We start from the raw sequence: 21,651 nt of genomic DNA on the forward strand, positions 1-21,651 counted from the left end.
TATGTGATGTTTTATTTGAAATGTTTTCACAGTTTAAATGTTGTGTTCGAGCAAGCTGTATACTGGTTGGGTACACACAGCGCCCTCACATACATTTGCTGCCACACTTTCCTGTGTGAAATCAGTTACCCGACGCCTTCCCTACCTCCCCACGAAATTTTAATGATAAATTTTGAAACACCCTGTATATATATGTGATGTATCAGCTTTAGTCGTAGCTTAAATAATCAGTCGATAAGTTTAAGAAACAGGATCCATTTATTATTATTCAGGAGAAATAGCAGTTACAAAAATCAGATATCCGGAGTAAATAAAAAGAATTACTAATAACTTTTTGTATGAATTTTACTGCATCGTGACATTTGAGAAAAAAGCCTCCAAAATTCCTTTGCGAGTCCTTTTATAGCCTCTGGAAAGGCGGAGCTTCCAAGAAATGACAGCTTCATCAGCCAATCCAGTTCGCTTAAAATATCTCCAGAACATTCTAAAACTGTACAAGTAGAAAAGGCGGGAAAAACAGCCTGACTACGGGGCTGTGGATTTAATTCCACGTACTTTCAAATAAGAGAATGTCGCCATTAAAAATGAAAAGAACATACAGTTAGAATTTTAAGTGTATGTTTGACTATGGAATTTTATTATTACAAATATATATATATGTAAGATTAAAAAGAAATGCAAATCAAAATTATAATTTAAAATGCCTCTTAGTTGCTCATTTTTAATTTGGGTGCTTTGTCTCTAGTAATAACTTTCTCTATCTGAAAACGTTATCATATCCGCATTATGTCATCTTGAAATTTCTGCATTGCCTATAAGTTTTAGCCAATCAGATTATTAACAAAAAATTTACTCTAAATTATTGTGCAATCCTACCATCCTCCTTCTTTTTCTGCATATGCTTGCTGGCTGAAGGATGTTTCTTGCTTGGCTGCTTTTGTTAAAAATGTGCCATCATGAAAATTGTGAGGTGCAGATTGGCACCCATTGTGAAATGCAACAAGTAATGAAGGGTACTTTTCCATTTTGCCGGCGCAGGCAATAAAGTCACCAAAAATGGTACAACAGATGCCAAATGGAATATCCTCGCCGGTATCCTTTTACGCTTGGTTTTCAAAACAAGTAGCAGCAAATTCTTATCGAATTGATTGTTTCTTTCAATAATGACAAAAAATTACATAGAATTTTTACCAGATAGCTCAATTTTATGTCCTAAGTGATACAAATCATGTTCACCGTGTTAGGCTTAGCTTCACCAGCGCTGTGGATGTTTCTTCTTTTCTTTCGGAAAAATCAAAATTTCTTGTTCATTTCTGCTAAATAAACTTCTTTAGAGCATATCGTGCTGATAACGTGATAGAAATTACTTAAATGGCAGATATATTTTGAAAATATAGTAGAAAGAAATAAGCAAACCACAAATGCACGTTACATGTTTAGTTAGCCATAGTAGAAAGAAATAAGCAAACCACAAATGCACATTACATGTTTAGTTAGCCAAGTAAATAAACATGTAACATGCATTTGTGGTTTGCTTGTTTCTTTCTACTATATTTTCAAAATATATTTGCCATTTAAATAATTTCTATCACTAAGGGCTTTTGCGGTAATTAATTCAATTAGGATGCAATCACACCGCTCATCTGAAGGCAAAAATATAGAAAAAGCGAAGTCAAAGGTTAAATTTATCAGTTCTAATGAGAATGCTCTAGTAAAGTAAAGCACTGCAATTTTACATAATTTCTGAGTAAGCTATTCATACGAATTGAAAGAATTCTTGCATTTAAATTTTTATTCCATAAGATTTAAGATTTAACTTGAAATTAATGTAGATAATTACTGACAGAATTAGATTTTTGTAGCGTAGTTTACGTGAGATGAGATCACTTGGGGTCATGTGATATGAACCGGTGAATCAGGATGTTGAACATGTGATCATAGTAAATTCTTAGTCTTTTTACAAAATTTTAAATGATATTAAAATGTTTATGCTTTCAAAATAAAAAATTCTTAGAAGTAACATTTGTTATTTATGTATTTACTGTCTGTTGTCGCCAATTAAGTGTGCTTGGTGAGATTTGCGCCAGCCAAACGGAAAAGTACCTAATAAAGATATACCTGGAATATCAAGTGATTTTTGTGATTCTTCAAAAGTTCCCTGCATCTTCTGCTATGCAATGGATAATTTCTGTGTTCTTCTAATTGTCAATTAACTCGAGACTGCAAAATAATGTCTTCCCTAGTCAAGCATTCATCTTTCATCAATTTACTGCATTTGACTTATCATCACTATATATGTATGTGTGTGTGTATTTCTCTCGGGTGTATTATATGCAGCATTACACTTCCATACATAGGATAATATTTTTGTTACTTATATCAGTGAACTGCCTTCTCTTAAGAAATGCCTTACATAATTTTATTTATTTTATTAGAACTTTAGGTATTTTTCTTGTCCTGTAAAAGGGGTAAAATTTTATGTATAAATTTGACTTGACTACTTTGGCAGCATGAAAAAAGAAAATGCAATTCATTTTAGAATAAAACATTTTATTTTAGGTTTCACGTGAATGGGTGTTTCCTGGTGCTAGACATATGTGGCGTGGTATGTTTGGTCATTGCCCTAAAAGATTTCACTCTTTCCATTCTATGAAAGAAAATTCTGCAAAAAAGGATGATCAACATCAGAAATCAGCTGATAACAAGTCAGAAGAGCATCAAAAGCCAGCCGATATTTTTGATATTTTTGGAACTCTTCTGGGGGAAAATCCTGGGAGTGCTATATCAAAAATGGCTGAATTGTGTCAACACCAATTGCTGGCTTTGAGTAAAGTAGCTGGTAAGTAAATATATGGTTAACATGTGCATCTTAATTAAAAACAGTCTATATCAACTGTTATTTAATTATATATTATTCTGTCAAAAATTAAAGAACTTTTATGTACATTAAAAAAATAAAATTCTAGTCTTAATGCTGAGTTAAAAAATACTTTCATGTATTTAATAAAAAATTATGAATGAAATCTTTTGTTATACCAAATTTCTTATTTAAAAACAGGATTGCATTATTGAATAATTGCTCAATTATACTGCCTTGTAATTTTTCATTCCATGTAATCATACTATCATATATTTTCTTAAAATGGGACTGTAGGTCAATTATGCAAGCTCTGTATTCCACTCTAAGAAATAATTAAGGTAGGCTTTGAGAGTTTTAATCATAAACCATTCAGTAAATATATAGCTTGAACTTACTTTTTTATACAAGCCCTGTAAAAAAGGAAGTGTCAAAGAAAAAATATTTTCTGACTGAAATAATTGGGAGGAATTATCCAAGGCATTATTAAAATGCATTTTGAGAAAATTGTGCATAAGTAATGTTAAAAGCATTGAGTTATAGTAAGTTTTCAATAAATAAACTATTACATCTTTAGTGTAAAATTTTACGGTTTTTTATCATCAAATAAAAGTAATTCTTCGATTTCATCATGTGGAAGTAGAGTGTTTGTGATAAGAATCATGTAATGTGTTCTGACATGTATACCAAGCAGAAAGGTGGCTATGGAGCCAAACTATTGATCATACAGATTTATGCTAATAAATGATAATTTCTTCAGTATGGAGGTACTTTATTTAGTGCCAAAAGGAAATTTTGGGACTCTTCTCAGGTTTTATTATAAAAAAGAAAATCAAATGTGTATGCATAAAGCATACAAAAAAAATTCTTAAAAAATAATAAAATGGTTGCTGATGATCTAGAGGTCTAGATTTTTTAAGGCATCCAGATTTTGGACTTTTACTGTATTATTATTCATTTCTTTTCTTTTTGTCAAATTTCAGACATTTTAAACCAAATTTGAGTTATTTCATATAATTAATGAATTGCTTTTTTTGGTAGGGCAATCCAGTGGATATTATGTTTAAAATATTTCAAATGCATAAAGGTCATCCAATTGGATAATCAATGTCTTTAAATTATAGTTTTCTCAGGAAACTGCCTTATATGACATAGGAGAAAAATCTGGAAATAATTGTGAAAACTATTAAGCCTATTAGCGAGGTATGAAACATTGTTATCTATAAAAGGAAGTTCTAATACCAAGTGTATTTGGAACTGCATGGAGTAAACTTAATTTAAAAAATAATCTGATGATGTAAGCACATGACCTCCTGCCAATTCCATTTTAAGACATGTTATTGGTTGAACAGCAGTCAACATTATCACTTCAGTTTGATTGTTTGCAAATAAGACTTAACAAACTTTATGGCTGGATGATAACTATAAGCACGACTCATTTTTTAATTCTATTCTCCCATACAGCGGATAATAACAACTATACGTGCTCATGTACACATCACTTCCTATGCTTTGATTTAAAATATCTCATTGATCATTGTATATCCTCTGAATGTATAGAATTTCAGATTCACAAATCAATGGCTCAACAATTACAAATTTTAAAAGAAGTATATCTTCATAACTCCCTGTAGAATGTTAAGTGTTGTCATATGTTTCTTTTTATATTTGGTATGCTATTAATATTTACTGCATTATTTCTTCAAAAGGAACATTTAATGGCAGCATCCTTTTATTTAAAAAATGGTTTGACACAAAGTAAAACACATCGAGGATTGAGGCTAATACATTTAATTGTTTCATAATTAGAGATTGTCTTCATAATGAGCTTATTAATGTTTAGCATAATTCCAAGAATACATTGAATGCATATAAATGTAATATGTTCTCAAATATATATCTATTTTAAATATTGAAGTTGAGAAGTTTTGGATTATCTCATAATATATATATATGTAATGATTTAAAAATGCATAGATGAAGGTACTGGAGCTTTAACAGCTTATGATACTGCGTAGATGACTGAGAAGACCGTAGTGGCAGAGTAGAAAGCATGACGATGCAGTTTAGCACAACGTATCTTGAAAAATCACAATCTTTATTTTTTTACGTATATCAAACCATCCTTTTGCAGATGAGATGTTTCTAATTATATTTGAATACAAGTTTCATTTTGAAGTACGATTCCATTTTAAGCAAGTAGCAGCATACACAAAACGTGTTTTGCCAGCAGGAGAGCTTATGCGAGAAAGGGGGAAAGTTATAGTACTTTCAGAGGAAGAAGGTTGGGAGTGGGAAAGTTTCAGTTCAGAGTTTTGGTTTAAAATTAATTTGATTAGACAAAAGAGGCATCTGCATTAAAACGTTACATAAGATAAAAAAATCTTGAACCTGTGAGAGGAGATGAATTTAGGGGCAAATCGCCAGATTTAGAATGCTAATTTTGAGGTCGCCAGTTATTTTTTTGAAACAGCTATTATATTTTGTTGTATCTCACATGTAGCTATTTTTCATTATTTCTTCTTACTTTTGTGGCCATTTTATAACATTTTGTTGAATTAGCCATTTTTTCTTTCACCCAGCCCAAATTTCTTCAAACTCCTAAAGCAAGATGCCATTTTGAACCATTTTAGCATATTTCGACACATTGACACCCCCCGTTGCACTGAGTCAGGTTTTTGCCAACGGCCGGTCACTTTTCATTGGCTCTTTCCTAGTGATGTTTTTTCCCCTTTTTACATAATTTTGCCTTGTTGTTCGGGGCTGACAGCCCCTTTTTGACTTTGATCTTACAACGATAAAGACGGCGCCTCTCCAGGTCTGATTAAAAAAAATATTTCTTCTCTTATGAAAATTTTGGTCTTGGCAAGACCCTTACTTCAATTCCTCTGTTTTATTATTATTTAAAACTTAATTTTTGGTACTTTTACAAGTATTAACTCTATAAGCTAGTAGGTCCTCTCATAAAATCTTGTTTATTTTGACTAATAACTTCAATTCCTCTGTTTTATTATTATTTAAAATTTAAAATTTAATTTTTAGTACTTTTACAAAGTATTAACTCTATAAGCTAGTAGGTCTTCTCATAAAATCTTGTATACTTTGACTAATAACAAATCGCTATTTATTTTATTTTGTACATCGGCAATACTATTCCATTATCTATTGTCTTCATTACACCTTAATATGTTTCTTCAAGCGGACGCGTTGGGAAATTGGAACAAGGAATTGACACTAAAGATATTGGCAAAGTTTATTCAATTAATTAAAAACTGCTTCGCATGCAGTTTCAACTGTCTGTTTCAGCGAAATGCGTTGTGGAGTTAGCTTGATTTGAAATTCATTAAAAAGTAATTTCCCCTGATAATAATGAGATTCGAAGTAGGCGAATCTACCATTTACCGCTTCTTAGTTTTTATATTTTTGCTCAAATCATTTGTTAGTACTTTTACTAATGTTTTAAATATACCTTAATTTGATTAGCATATTGCTTACTAGTATTAGTATTGATTTTTGCTTGTAAATATTCAAGTGTTGTATTTTTTTTCTCTTGTAACACATGTTTCATTGCAACTTATTTTGCTTATGTTAATGTTTTCACGGAACCACAGTATTTAAGCGACTTTTTAGCGTACAAACTAGGATTTTTCTTTTAACCTTTTTCTAAATTTTGCAGCACAACGCGCAAAGTTTTTGACCACATAACTCTTTTATCGTTTGTTCTTTTTACTTTACTATTTATATTACATTTAATTCCAAAATTTAAGCACCAAGAGGAAAATGCTAATTTCCGGAAGCCAATCAGAATTGAAGAGGATTCAATTTGCTACAGAGGTAGATGGAAGTATGCAAATATGTTAGGTAACAGCCAGTCGTGCTTTCATCTCAAGAAATATGCAAAAAAGGCAGTCTTATAAGAAGCCATCTTTATGAAGGGTTACAGAAGTTGATTGTAAGTGCTGATAAAAGGTGTTTAAAACTTTCGTGCAGTTTGTTTTCAAGACATATGTGTTTCTATGACTTCCAGAAGACGGATAGAAGATTCTGAGGGCTGGCGTGCTGTAGAGTGAATGCAGGACAGTCGATCACAGATGTTGCTCTTTTCTTCGACATTCATCATTCTGTAATTTCACGTTTATGGAAACAATTCCAAATCACACAGACAGTTGTCCGAAGACCCGTAGCCGGTTGCCCAAGGGTTACAACCCCCGGGGAAGATCAATATATTGCTATTGTAGCCAAGTGGAATCGCAGAGTGACCTCCACACGTGTGACATCTATAGTTACAGCATCTGTTGGAAAGGCAATGTCTGCAGCTACTGTACGCTGAAGATTACATATGAGTAGACTGTACGCCCGGGTACCTCAAGTGTGTTCCTCTATCCGTCAAATCAAGAGGGGCACGATTACAGTGGTGCCGGGAACATGTCAATTGGAATGTGTCTGACTGGGGCAATGTCATGTTTACTGGTGAGTCAGGATTTGCTCTGGAGCCAGATGACAAGCGTATAAAGATATGGCGTGAACAATGACACGCAATCAGTCCCAAAACATCACACATTCCGAGGCGGAATTCCAAGGCGAATTGACTGGGGCAATGTCATGTTTAGTGGTGAGTCAAGATTTGCTCTGAAGCCAGATGACAAGCGTATAAGGATATGGCGTGAACAATGACACGCAATCAGTTCCAAAACATCACCGAACATCACGCATTCCGAGGCGGAAGCATTATGGTGCGGGCAGGGATTTCATTAGGATATCGCACTGACCTGCACTTCTTTGACGGCTGTCCGGTATCGAGATGAAGTCCTAGAATCCATTTTGAGATTGTACGCTGCAGCAGTTGGCCCTACTTTTGTTTTAATGGACGATAACGCACATCCTCATAGAGCTGACATCGTCAATGACTTACCTGAAGAGTGAAGGCATTGCGCGTATGATGTGGCCAGCATATTCGCCCGACCTTAATCCTATTGAAAATCTTTGGGATGCTCTCAGCCGTGCTGTATCTTCACGTATCCTACCTCCAGCCACTCTTATTGAGCTGAAACTGCTACAAGAAGAATGGCAATTGCTTAATTCTGCGGTGGTTGACCACCTAATTGAAAGCATGGTCACAAGGTGTTAACTTTGTATACAGAGGAGGGGGGGATCACATACCCTATTAATGTCCTTTTTTTTCCTCATTTTATGCTGTTTATTTTCATTTTATACATAATTTTGTTTAAGTCTCCAATATGTCATTATCTGATAACTTGAAAAAAAATTAATATTGTTTTCATTTCTGTATATAATTATTGATTTTGTTTTATGCATTAACATATATGCTACTTTCCTGCCAAATTTTGTGTCAATCAAAGCAGTATTTGTTAATGTTTTTACATTTTACATCTTTGTGCTTAACTTTTGGAAGTGAGTGTATATATATATATATATATATATATATATATATTTTTTTTTTTTTTTACAAACATCTGTTCAGAACTTCAAGGTAGCCAGAATCTAATAAGTTGTTCCCATTGATATAAAAGTCGTAAATACTAAAATTGAAAAGTTTTCAATTATATTTTAATACAGTTTTTGAGTAAAATTGTTATGGGCTTTGTATAATGCTGAAAATACTGGTTCTCATCCTATAAAGCACCAGTTCCAGTTCTCCAGTTTTTAAAAATTTAATAAACTCTTTATATGAATGTAGAAAGCATAAATATAGAAACAGATATTTTTGGAAGTTCATGTAAGAGTTATTGTGGGTGAAAAAATCATCACACACAGACAGATGGACATCATTCTAAAAATAATAAAAATGTGTTGTTGTGGGGAACCCTAATTCTTGTTTATTCACTAGAAACTCCTTGAAGTTTTTCGGCCAAAAACATTTCCTCTCTTACCTATGTATATAAGTTGGCAAGAGGTAAAAATATTACTGAATTTCCATAAAACTACAAAATGTTGTAATAGTGTGACAGACTGAAGATTAAATAGTATTGTTTGTTTCGCAGAAAGTAAGTTTATGATTTGCAATTAATGTCAGAGAATAAATCCTCTACAACAAAATTTAATTACTGCTTTCACTATATGTTATTTAAAAATTAATTAATTGCATCTTAGAAATATGTTTGTAGTTATTTTCATATTTTTAAAATTATTGAGTGATAATTTTGTTTTAATGGTTTAGTGTATTGAGCCTATACAAAAGGAGAATTGTATTTTTATATAGATGTAGATGTTAATGTGAAGTGTGCATTTAAAAAGTCAGAGGATGATGAACAAGCAGCTAAAGATACTGGTAATGATGAAGATGCTAAAGAAGAGAATGCAGACAAATCTAAAGCTGAAAATGATGATGTGATAGTGGAATCAGACGGAATCAAACTTGAAAATAAATTTGAAGGTGAAGGCAACAAAATTCCACTTGAATCCCAACTGGAGACAGAACTCAATAAATCAGATCAAAAGGTACAAGAGAGTGCTGCAAGTGGAGATGATAATAACACTTCAAGTGTCAGACCAAAAGTTATCAGTTTGGGTTTTTCGCCTGAAACTGATAAATATGGAAATGAACAGTTGTCAAGCTCTGCTTTTAAACCTGTAAGTACAAAAATTTAATTTTAATGTTATGATATTAAGTATTATGTAAACTTTTTCTTTTGAGCATATGGAGTTAATAAATGACATAAAATTTTCAAATTATTCTTCTGTGCTGTACTTTTGAAGAGTTTTGAGGTACGTGCACGTAACATGTGCCTACAAAAGTATTGATAACATTACATAGAAAAACAGCAGTCATAATTGAGATGGGCATATATAATAAATAATGAAATTTAATAAGGAAAGGTAACATAGATATACATTATAATGGCTTAAGAAAGAGCATAGTCCCAACACAGACACAGATGCCGAAGTTTACATATCCAGTGAAGCCACAGACTGAAGAAGTTACAGAAACTAACACAGACTACACTGCCAGAGAAAACTCATCTCTCCCTGTCAGCCCGTAGGGTTACCATACAGGTTTACTTTTTTTGTTTACTGTTTCACCAATTGGCATTTTTCTCTAGAGTTTTTGAGTTTGTATCACTTGTTTGGTGCTGCCGTTGCAGTTTCAGCAATCAAATTTTTCTTAACTTAGGGTTTATTAACATTCAGAAGGTTAAACAGTATAGTACATATTTATTTTTTAAGAATATTAATTCGGATAACATTTATAATAAAAAAGACCATCTCATATCAACAACATAACACTATGTATTGTTTGGCAACTATGCAGGTTTCAATAACATGCTGTCGCTTACCATTTGGCAAATATACAATATATAAACAATGGGCAAAAATTGATTACATGTCTTATGCAACATGTAGTTTTAGTGGTCTTCCCCCCCCCCCCCGAGTCATTGCTTAGTCTTAGCAAGTGTTTATGACACAAGCTGGGTGAAAAATCCATGAAAATGGCCACATTATTAAGGTGACCAAAAGTCCCAAATTTTCCAGGAGGTCCAAATAATCCAGCAGAGCCTGGATTTTCAGTCCCTGTCTCAATTTTTTTCAACTTGTTTTTTGGTCCCAAATTTAAAGTGAGTATTTAGCATTATGAACAGTTTTGGGGCTAGTGATAAAATGCAGCTTAAAGTGGACACTTTGAAGGATATATTAATCACCAAAATAATTTTGATGAAAATTGCACGGACTTTTAAAAAAATATCAAAGAGAAAAACATGTTTTAAGAAATGTTCATTTTTCAGAGATATATAAGGCTACTTTATCAAAATAATTTGGAAGGTTTACGAATTTATTATTTTGTTTAAAAACGAATACTGCATTTTTATTTTTTCTTTACTTATTAAGAATATATATCTCTATAAAAAATAAAACACAAATTATTAATTTTTATTTATAAATATATATATATATTGACTTACATACTACCTTCACCTCAATAAAATAATAATAAAGTAATTTATTTGTAAAAAAAATAATTAAAAAATTATGGCATTTTGAATTTTGAAATCTAAGGCATTTTTGTAGTTTTTCTCATCAATAACTTGTAGTAGTTTCCCTTAGAAAGTACTCTTAAAGACTTGCCTCCCATTAAAGACAGATTTCCTTTTCATGCTTTGCCATAATCAGTTAAGCAGACAATAAAAATATGTATTAATTTCTGTTTTATGCAAATAAAATATTGTTACTTACTTATTCCTTAATTTTAGTGCAACAGAAATGGGAAGAGAAAGATTTTTTAAAAATTCGTTTTTAATTAAAATAGAAATGGGTTGTGTGCATCAATAAATTAAGAAATAATTTCATTGTCGAGTTTTATTGAAATAAATGTGGTTTTGGTGTTTTTTGAATGGGATTAACATTATTTTTGTTTTTTAGCTACATTATATATTTTTTTTAAATAAAAAGAGTAGACAATAAATTATCTCACCTGCATTGCAGTAAATATACATATTTTGTTTACACAAAAAAGTACTTATATACACTTTTTGCAAAAAATTGAAGCACCATGAAGGACGTGTTTTTTTTTGGATGAAACTGAATATGTGTGTAGCTCATACACAGGTAATAAAATGATTAAAAAATCAAGGTCATAGTACTTGTTCATGGCTCATAATCACCTATTGAGTGTTCAAATTAGTAATTGGTTGAACTGCCCCTAGCGGCAATGCATGCTTAAATTCGTCGAGGCAAGGAGTAGTAGAGGTTCCTAATGTTATTGTGCAAAACATTCTGTCAGGCATTAATCAATTGTCACTCCAGATCTGCGATATTTTGTGGTGCTTGAATCTGGCGGTCTACCATGTTTCGGACATGCTCAATTGGTAAAAGGTCTGGTGACCTTGCTGGCCAAAGAAGACTATCAACTGCATGGAGACAGTCCAGAGATATGGAAGCGGTATGTGGCCTGGCATTATCTTGTTGAAAAATGGCCCTAGGGTGATGCGTCATAAAGGTTAATGCAACTGGCCGCAGGATGGTATCAACATATCGTTGAGCTGCGATCGCAAAAGTCCTTCTTAATGCTTCGATTTTTTTTTTTTTTTTTTTTTTGCAAAAGAGTGTATTAGCTCAACTGCAGTAATAGAAGTTTCCAAATTTTCTGAATGTAACCAAATTCTGGCAATTATGTTCTATTCTTGACACCCCTTTGTACTCTGGCAACCATATCCTTCTATTCTTTTGTTTCAATAATTAACGTCACCATTTTTGTATTGATACTTTTTGTTGCATTCTAAATCATAATATTTATTTAACTCAATCTTCATTTAAATTTATGTACTTGTGGGATTTGGTTGCAAGAGAAGAAACATCAGTAAAATTTCTGCAGGAATATATTTTGCTGCAAAATCACTAAAGGGAACAATTGCTTTCAATGTATTCTTGAACCAGTCACCATAAAATTTCCACTGGAACAAAAGAAACAAAAATGTGACCCCCAAATATCATACATCAGTTGTTTTCAGGATCCTTACTTATATTAATTGATTTTCAGGATAAATACCTAATTCAGATGTAAAATATGTACATCATGCGTAGATTTTTGGAATTATAAATCTTTCTTTTTTTTTCAGTAAAATACATAGTATGTTTTTTAAGTAAGGGCCGTTTTGTTGTATACACTAACAGGTGTCACACGCGCCACAACGAGTACTTGCATCGTGTCCTGGCATTCCTTGGAAACAACTATGCTCAGATGCAGCTCCATAGGTAACCTGTACAGTTTGTTCTGTGTCTTTAAAATGTTCAAGATTATCGAAACACCCACCACATGTGAGGTACGGTCAGTTCGGTCACCCATCTGTGATCACAGACAATATGACTACAGTTGAAGTGAAAATTCTTGAGAACAGACACTTTGCCATAAGCACTCTTTCAAACGAATTTCCTGAACCGTTTAAGTCAGTGCTGTGCAAGATTGTTTCTGAAAAGTTAAGATTTAAGAAACTCTGCTCCGTTGAGTCCCTAAACTCGTAACGGAGGAACACAAAAACAAAGATTTGTGTGTTCAATTTTTTAATTTTTTATTCATTATAAAAGAAGGTGATACCATGTTGTGTAGGATAGTAATTGGAGGTAAAACTTGGGTTTCACATGTCACACCCGAATGGAAAGGACAGAGTATGGAGTCGAGACACACAATTCTCCTGTAAGTCTCAAGGCTAAACAGATTCTGTCCTAGCAAAACATGATGACTTCTGTGTTTTGGGATAAGCATGGTGTTTTGTTGGCCAACTTCATGCAATGCGGAACCACCATAAATACAGAAGCCTACTGTCAAACCCTGCGAAAGCTACACAGAGCAATTCAAAAGAAGACATGGCATGCTGTCAGAGGGAATTTTGCTACACCATGACAATGCAAAGCCTCACATCACAGCTCAGACTCGAGCTTTATCGGACTCTCTTGGCTGAGAATTTGGAAGTGCACTTGCCGCAAGATCTGGGCTTTACTACCCCCTGTACAGCCCAGACCTTGCGGCAAGTGATTTTCCTCTTTTCTGCTATCTCAAACATCATCTCGGCGGCAAGCACTACAACAATGACAAAGACGGGAAAACGACTGTGACTTTTTGGTTATTGGAGCATGCAGCCAGTTTCTAGGAAGAGGTTATGAGGTATGATCTAGTTATAAGGTATGATAAGTGTTTAAACAAACTTGGAAACTGTGTTGAAAAATAGAGAAACGTGTAGAATCTGAAAATAAATTTTCTTTTGTTTGGTTTTTATTTTCAAATGGCCCTTACTTAAAAAACATCCCTCATATCACAAAACTGCACCGGAGTGGTTGCACTAACTGTTAAAAAGTATTTTAATAAAATTGTTTCTACTTAAAATACATCTGATTTCAGCTAAGTATTTTACAATAACCTTACTTATTATACCCTTAAATAGATAATTTAAATAATAATAATCAGCATAATGCTGTTAAATATGAAAGCCTTAATTCTATTTAGAATAATTATGTTGAGTAATAGTATTTAAATTAAATATGGTTTTGAATGAAAATTTAGGTTGCTGGAGGATTATTTGCACCAGAATCAGGAAACTGTGATGACTGGACATTGCTTAATAAAGATGATGCTGATAAACATGCAAAACCATCTTCAGAATCTGCAGATGACAGCTGTGTTAAGAAAAAGAAACAGGAACTGAAACAAGATGGTGATTTTGATGTGCGTTCTGAAGGTAAAGTATTTATCATTTTATTTATTTATGTGTGATTTTTAAATTAAAACAGGAGGGGAAAAGTATGCTTCATTTTGTTCAAGGTATTTTGTAGAATACTCTATTACAGTATAAAGTCCGAAATCCGGATGTCCATTATCCAGAATGATCTAAATTTCAGACCTCAAAACCACCACCAACGTTTTCTCGTAGGCTTTACGCATGCACATTTGATTCCTCCTTCCGCACATAATAAAACATCTGGAGAGTCTCAATTCTTAATTTCACTTCAACACTAAATAAAATACAGTACAAAATCTTTAATCCCGACGTCCATAATCCGGAATGATCTATAATCCTTAATAACCAGAACTAAAACATAATTTTTTTAAAGGCTGAAGGCAAAGATGGATTGGAATTAGGGTCGTTAACTAGAAAGTCGGTTGTTTTTAGTTCTGGTTTCATCAACAGATGGCGCCAGTAGCTTATCTACTGTTCAGGCTTTCTTATCTTATCTAATCATTATATCCTATCTCGTTCATTTGCACTTTTGCAGCTGAGGATGCTGGTTCGGAAAAACCATCGAACCTAGTCCTGTGAAAATTTGGAAATATAATGCTGATTTTTGTTGTTTGACTTCTAAATTAATATTTGTGTGGCGTGTTATTATATCTTAACTGATTTGTTATTCACATAAACCCAGAACCAGTGCCAGGGCTGATATGGCTGCATCGAGTCGCATAATTTAGGATCAACAGGGACTGACTGCATCAGGTGGTAAGATATATCTAGCACCGTCGCTCAATAAGGCTTAAGTATATATGGGAATTTATTTATTCAGAACTTTGATAAGCCTTAAGCATGTGCAAGAAATAGACATAAGTATTATAAATAACTAAACTAATACAATTCAGGATTAGTTATCTCAGTGCACGATAGAAGCAAGATAAAATTTAACGAAACAGCTTGTCATTGGTCGCCAAGCTCATGATGCATAGCCAATATTTCTTCTTTTCAATATGTCTGATTTAAATGCAATCATGACATATCTAATTAAAAATATTAAATATTTTTATGAAATACACTAGGTGGACTTATTGCACTCATTATATATTTTTCTTTTTTATAATTATTATGTGCAGCTAGCCGCTCTAGCTTCAAACATCTGAAATATTGTTATTAAATGTATTAGTTTTGCCAACATTTTCATTGTGTGGTTCAAACCAAAGTATTTCAACATGCCTAAACTCTTATTATAATTATTCTATTGTATTGCTGTTGAGGAAAGCTTAACATAGAGTAATTTTCAATGAGAAATAATCTGATAAATTTTTATATTCTTCTTTATAAAATTTCTCTATCCTAATGCAAGAGCTCCATCCTCGACATAACATCCTAAATTTTTATCATGTGTGTATATATATATATATGTATGTGTTTGCATGTTTTTTTTTTTTTTTTTTTTTATTTATACATATATTTATATACTGTTTGTCTATCATTAGAACATCTTCTTATAGAAAGTCTACAGTTGCCTCTTTCTGTTGCTGTAGAAACGAGCCCTAACCCCTTTTTTCATAGGAGTGTCTTGAAGCAATGCATTTAAATTTGGCATCTGGATGCACTTAATGATGAATTAGTGATATACATTTATTATTTTTAAGGGAAATATTTATTATAACATTTTGTCTTTCTTATGGTCACCATATGCCAAAAACAAAAATGAAAATAAAGCTGTCACTTGACTCATACACACATAAAATATCTAAGGTCTCTTACTATAGTAATTGTCTCCAATTAGACATATTGGCGAGAGTAGTTCTTACAATAGACAAACAGTATATTAGTAAATATATTATCTGCTTATAGGTAGGTGTGTGTGTATAAGCGTCATTTCATGTATTAATAGCTCTGATATTCAGTTAAAGAATGATTTCATTAAAATGCATCAAATGTTTTCTTGCATAGATCCTAAAATAGCTAATGCTTTGATGAAAATGAAAGCCATGGGTTTTACCAATGAAGGAGGATGGCTTGAACGACTTCTTATTACAAAAGAAGGGAACATCAATGATGCTCTAGATGCTTTGTATCCGAACAGTCAGAGACATTAGATTTCTCTGTTGGTCTATATAAAATATGGCATTTTCAAATATTTCCTTTTTTTTTTTTAAATTTCTTTTACTGTATGGATAAATTTATGTGAATATAAAGGGTAAATTTATCATTTTATTGAAACACTGTATTACAAAATATTGAACACATACAGGGATTTATGTAATCTGTGTATCAAATCCTCTATATCAGTGTAGCAAACTGTATCAATGTTACAAATTGTGTAATTGTTTGATATATGTTTATGCCACAGCATTTCTGTTTTATCTGTGCAACAGTGTTTCTGTTTTATCTGTGCAACAATGTTTCTGTTTTATCATTATTCTGTGATTTATGAAGCACATATGTCTTTAAAAGTATTTGCAGTTAAATGTATATTGAGTCATTGTCATTAAGATTTTGAATATTTACAAACCAATCTGTTGTTGAACTTGTTACTTATGTTTTATTGAACATATCCTTTATATATCTCATTCATATAGTTAATTCTTATGTTTTAACACTTGATGTTATCTTTTTATTGATTAAATAAATGTACAAGTAAAATATTTGTGAGATCTTTTATGAAGTAGGAAACACAGCATGGGAAAATAAAACTTAAGATCATAATTCATAGAGCATTTTATGCTCTAATTTTGTATTTTTAATTAATGACATAAAATGCATAGTTTTTCAGTTGTTCTGCAGAATTTAGCATCAAATACTTTGTTTTGGTACAGGAAAAAGAATTTATTAGAATGCGTTATTTTAAAAAATAACATAAGTGATGTGTGTTTCTAAAGTTAAGTTCTGTTAAGTTTTTCAAGATACAGCAACATTAAACTGAGTAAAACATCAAATGTAAGATGTTGCATTTTTCACCTTAGGAGGAGAAGGAAGCAGTGTACCTGATAGCAGGGAAGGGTATGCAAGATATGCTGCCACTGGTTTCGCTGTGTTTAATATCAGCTCAAAAGGTTACATGCAATAGGTTAAGGGAGATCCATTCAAATAGTTACTCCAGATAAACAGGAAGAAATACACAATTTACTGTAATTAACAAGCAAACAGTGCAAAATTAACTCAAAGAGAATTCAGAGATTACTGAAGAGCTCCTTAACACGTGAGAAATATCACATATTATCGATATTTCTTAGAGAGCAGTATAAAGAATACCTTGGCTAATTCTTTGAGGATCTCTGACCTCAAAGAATTAGTGGAATAGCCTGGTCTTTGGAAGCTTCAGGGAAAATCTTCTATGTCTTCAAAAATGCAGTTTTCCGAAAAATTCAGAAAATTGCCAGACATTACTCTTGTCAAGAGATTTTTTGCATGTATCTAAGTATTTATTTGAGTTATTTTCATAATTTAACATTACTGAATTCAGAATCAAAAGAACTAAATTCTGTGCAATAAATAAGAACTTATATGTAAATTATGTGATCACAAATTACAAAAATTAATTAAAAAATGCACCCTGGAATTATTTCCTAAACTGTAACAAAGAAATAAGAAATTTACAACAAGACTAGGAAAAACTAACCTCTTTTTCACAGTACGCAGCGAGTCTAGCGTAGTGCTGTGTCTTAGGTTAAATGATTTAGGTAATATGAATATTGCAAAGCTAACAGGGGCTATTCTCCTAAGGGGAAAGAGAGGCGTTCATTGCGGGTGGATGGAAGAAATTTTGCGTATTTTGTGTAACCATGATTACTTCCTTCATCTGTATTGTTAAATTTTTTAGGAGTTATGTTAACACCACTATCAACTCATATTTTTTGCTTGTCGATCAAGTTGCCTTAGCATTGAACAATTTGATTTTCAGATGCAATTTCCTGCGTAAAACATGTTCATCATGTTCTGACAGACTGGCACGTGAAGTTCGCAAAGGATGTTTTGGAACAGGCTGTAGGCCTCCAGTCCATCTGTGAAGAACATCTTCTTTATAGGACAACTAAAAATATACATGCACTGAAATGCTAAACAAAAAATCTTCGAAAGCAAAGGCAAAAATGTAGCGCATTATGCAGGCATCTACATTCCTGCATTGAAGAACCTGTACTGCACCCAGTTCTAGCACAAAAGAGCAAACTACAAGTGTAACACACTGCTAAGTCTTAACAGCTGGAAGACATAATCTTAACAGCTTCTGCAGCACTAACACAGAACCAACCACATGGCATTAAATACAAATGGGCTACAAATAAAATTTATGCCCCGACACAGCTCCATCAACAGGCATTTAAAAATCCCATGCAATCAGAAAATTTTATGACCAAGAGCATCTCAAGTATTCTCGATTCAGTTTTCTCAGAAGATAACCAAGGTGAAGATACTCTCGAACATTCTTAAATAGAATACCTAGAGTTGCCGATTTTCTCTTCTGACCATTTCTCCCTCAACCCAGTTTACAGTGTATTTCTCCCGACTTTCTCTTATTCTTAAAATTTCTGATGATTTTTATGTAGCTTGCTTAATACTTTATCATTTGCACCAAAACGAGTGATTTGGGGCATCTGAAAGTACTTGATTTTTTTTTCTAGATTACATATCAAAGAAAATCAAATTCATTTCATCAGTGAGAAAAAATGCTGCTCTTCTGATTTGTGAGTGAGAGCTTGTATCTGAAAACGTCATATTCTTGTTTTCCAATGAGCATTGAAATTATAATGAGCAATGAAATTATGATCTTTTTAATTATGTCTGCGAAAAAAGCAAAATACTCATGTACTTTTCAAAAATTGTACACAGATGACTTTCCTTCTGTTATTTCCTCAAGGAAATGTAATACATTTGTAATGTGTACTGTTTGTCATCGCGATTTTTTGATTTCGAATGGTTAAAGGGCCATGTTCTCAAGCATGTACCTGACCGGAGCCAAGCCTAATGCATGTCTAGTGAGTGCCTTTATGCTGTGATGATATTAGAGGGAAATTACTTATTGTTTTTACTTATTGTTTATTAATATAATAATATGGAAAACCAAAAATATTACATTTTATCTTTTAATTATTCTAAATGTGCAGATATTTCAAGAAACCCACACTCAAACATATCAAAAAATAACATTGTCAGCGAAGTGAAATAATATAGTAAACACACTGAATATCAAATATACTGCTTAACATTGTTTATTATCTTAAAACTGAAAAAGTAATTTACATATCTAATAAGTTAAATGTTGAGAAAATATAAAGCTAGAGAGATATGTTATTTAGATGTGTAAACAAAAAAAAAAAAAAAAAAAAAAAATATTTCATTTTAATTATTTACTAACAATTTATTAACACATTAAGAGGTTAGGTCACTTTAGAAATTCTTTTGGCTTAACTAACCTGAAGGGACAACTGTATGGCACAGGAATTGGCTGAGAAGTACAGTTTTGCATTGCATTTTCGATTTAAAAGTCTTGAAAAACATAACACGTTTTCCTCGAAACTATGTATCTTATGTTGACATACATTGTATATCATTTAATTTTGATCTATTTCACTTCAAACTTCATATGCATATTCTCAGACACATTATCATTGGAAGTAGTAAGTACCCAAGTTTTTTTAAATAAGTGTTTTCTCAGTAATCCACGTTTAAAAAATGGAATTTTTACGATAAACGTTTTTTGTTTCTCAAATGTTGACTACTTGATCAGAAATGTTATATTTAAACTCTTTGGTACTCCCAAAGTTTTTGTAATGCATCTTAAGAGGTTTTCAAATTTATGTCTCAAGATAAAAATTAGGACCACAAAGATGTATGCTGATTGGTTCTGCAGAAAATGAGAGTCCTACTTCAAAGCAGCCCTCCACCAAGCTCGAAAGTTGAATGTACCTTTCAAGCATTCCAAGTGGCCTAACTCCTTAAATACGTTTTCACATAAATTGTGTTTGATTATGCATTAAAAGAAGCGTATAACACATACAATAAACAAATGAACTGAAACAAAATAATTTCAGTATTTAGTACGAGAAAAATTATAGAAATGGAACTTTTCAAGCTTTGTTTTTCACAAATTGATTTATAAGTAAATCTATATCTAATTCTTGTAAAATATCTCTTTCAATGGGTACAATTGCAAGATCTGCTAACCTCTGGTAGATCTCAGGTAATTTTTAATTGTATTTAATTTTGAAAATGATCTCTCTGCTGTAGCTACCTGAGACTGGAATATTTACTATTAAAATTCGTAGGCGTCTGTCTGTCTGCTTATGTCACCATCTCCTCCGGAACAGCAGGGAGTTCGAGATGTACCCCCCAAGATTCCAAAAATTTATGGGAAGCCATTTTGACCATTTTCTTCTTTGTATGACTTTAATCAGCCGAGATATTAATTAAAAACTACTCTGAAAATGCTAATTTTTGCATTCATTTTTTCCAGTAGCAACAGTCGCTGGAGATAAAAATGTTTTATTTCGAAAAGTGTTGCCACTGCTCGCTTTCAAATCAAAGAGTTTGTTAATAAAAAATGTATAAGTTTAACAAAATATGAAATAATTACCAAACATAAAATATATTATTATAATAATGTCATGTTCTGACATTGCAGAAAGCATGCAATTGCATGTGATGTCATTGTATGTTAATCACTTGCACTAAAGAGACGTGCCACACACGTCGAGATGCTTTTCTCTCAAATCGCATGCAAAAATGAAAAATAACATGGTGCGCACGTCGCCTAACAACGAGATTGTTTATTTCTCGAGTTGCAGCTCTAGATTGCACTCGCAGACGCGGGCCGAGCGGTAAAGTCGCTGAACACTGGTAGTTCGAATCCCGAGAACAGGCTGGCTGCATGGTTGTTTTTGTGGTTTTCCCCATGTGTAATGTGTATACAAGCCAGTTTCCCTTAGAAAGTCCTCCACGAAGGCATCCCACCCCTTAGGCAGATGGCCCTCGAGGCTTTGCCATAATCACACACATGCACTCGCAGACGCGGAGCGGCGTAAGTGAGATACTTTATCGTTTGTTGTATTGTAGCATATGGCATCGCAACTGTGAAGTTTAGTCATAGCGTAAGTGGTTAAAAATGAATCGTTAAGTCCGTATTTTAAATAAATAGCTGCTGTTGGCAATTTTTTTGTTTCACATAGGATAATTGTCATGGTATGTTATTGCCACATTAATTCTTTTAATTGTAATTAACTATACTTCATTAAAAATAATAATTGTATATAAAAAAGTAAAAGTAGAAGCTTTCAAAGTTTATCTGAACATATCATTCATAAATTTTAAAATTAGTTAACATAATTCTTTATGATAATTATTCAGCTTCTTTCTTGCATTACTCACACTTTAGATGTCATTACACAATTCTATATGAAAGCCCAGAATATTTACCACATTAAGACACAAAAACATTGTTTATCTTATTCTGTACTAATTTTTGAAAATTATTTTATTCATGTAAATATCCTTATCATTATTTGAAAATTTTCAACGTAAGTTAAAAAATATTTTGTTGCAACGACAAGTTTTCCATCAAAAAATTTTCTTAATAAAGTTAGAAAAAACATGAAAGCAGTACCTTTAGTGTGGGTA

General features: G+C 32.4%; 1 protein-coding gene across 1 annotated transcript in view; it reads left to right on the forward strand.

Moving 5' to 3' along the window:
- LOC118188122 (sequestosome-1-like) overlaps positions 1-16,685 on the forward strand; it is a 33,979-nt gene extending 17,294 nt beyond the window's left edge. The window contains exons 4-7 of the mRNA XM_035358485.2: positions 2,560-2,839; positions 9,078-9,448; positions 13,869-14,043; positions 15,991-16,685. Of these exons, the coding sequence (XP_035214376.1) occupies positions 2,560-2,839; positions 9,078-9,448; positions 13,869-14,043; positions 15,991-16,136 (972 nt within the window). The 3' untranslated portion in view covers positions 16,137-16,685. The remainder of the gene's footprint in view (positions 1-2,559; positions 2,840-9,077; positions 9,449-13,868; positions 14,044-15,990) is intronic.
- The last annotated feature ends 4,966 nt before the right edge of the window (positions 16,686-21,651 follow it).

This window comes from Stegodyphus dumicola, chromosome 12 (assembly GCF_044657685.1).
Source record: "Stegodyphus dumicola isolate Sdum_Otavi_A_Nest chromosome 12, ASM4465768v1".
Taxonomy (NCBI): Eukaryota; Metazoa; Arthropoda; class Arachnida; order Araneae; family Eresidae; genus Stegodyphus; species Stegodyphus dumicola.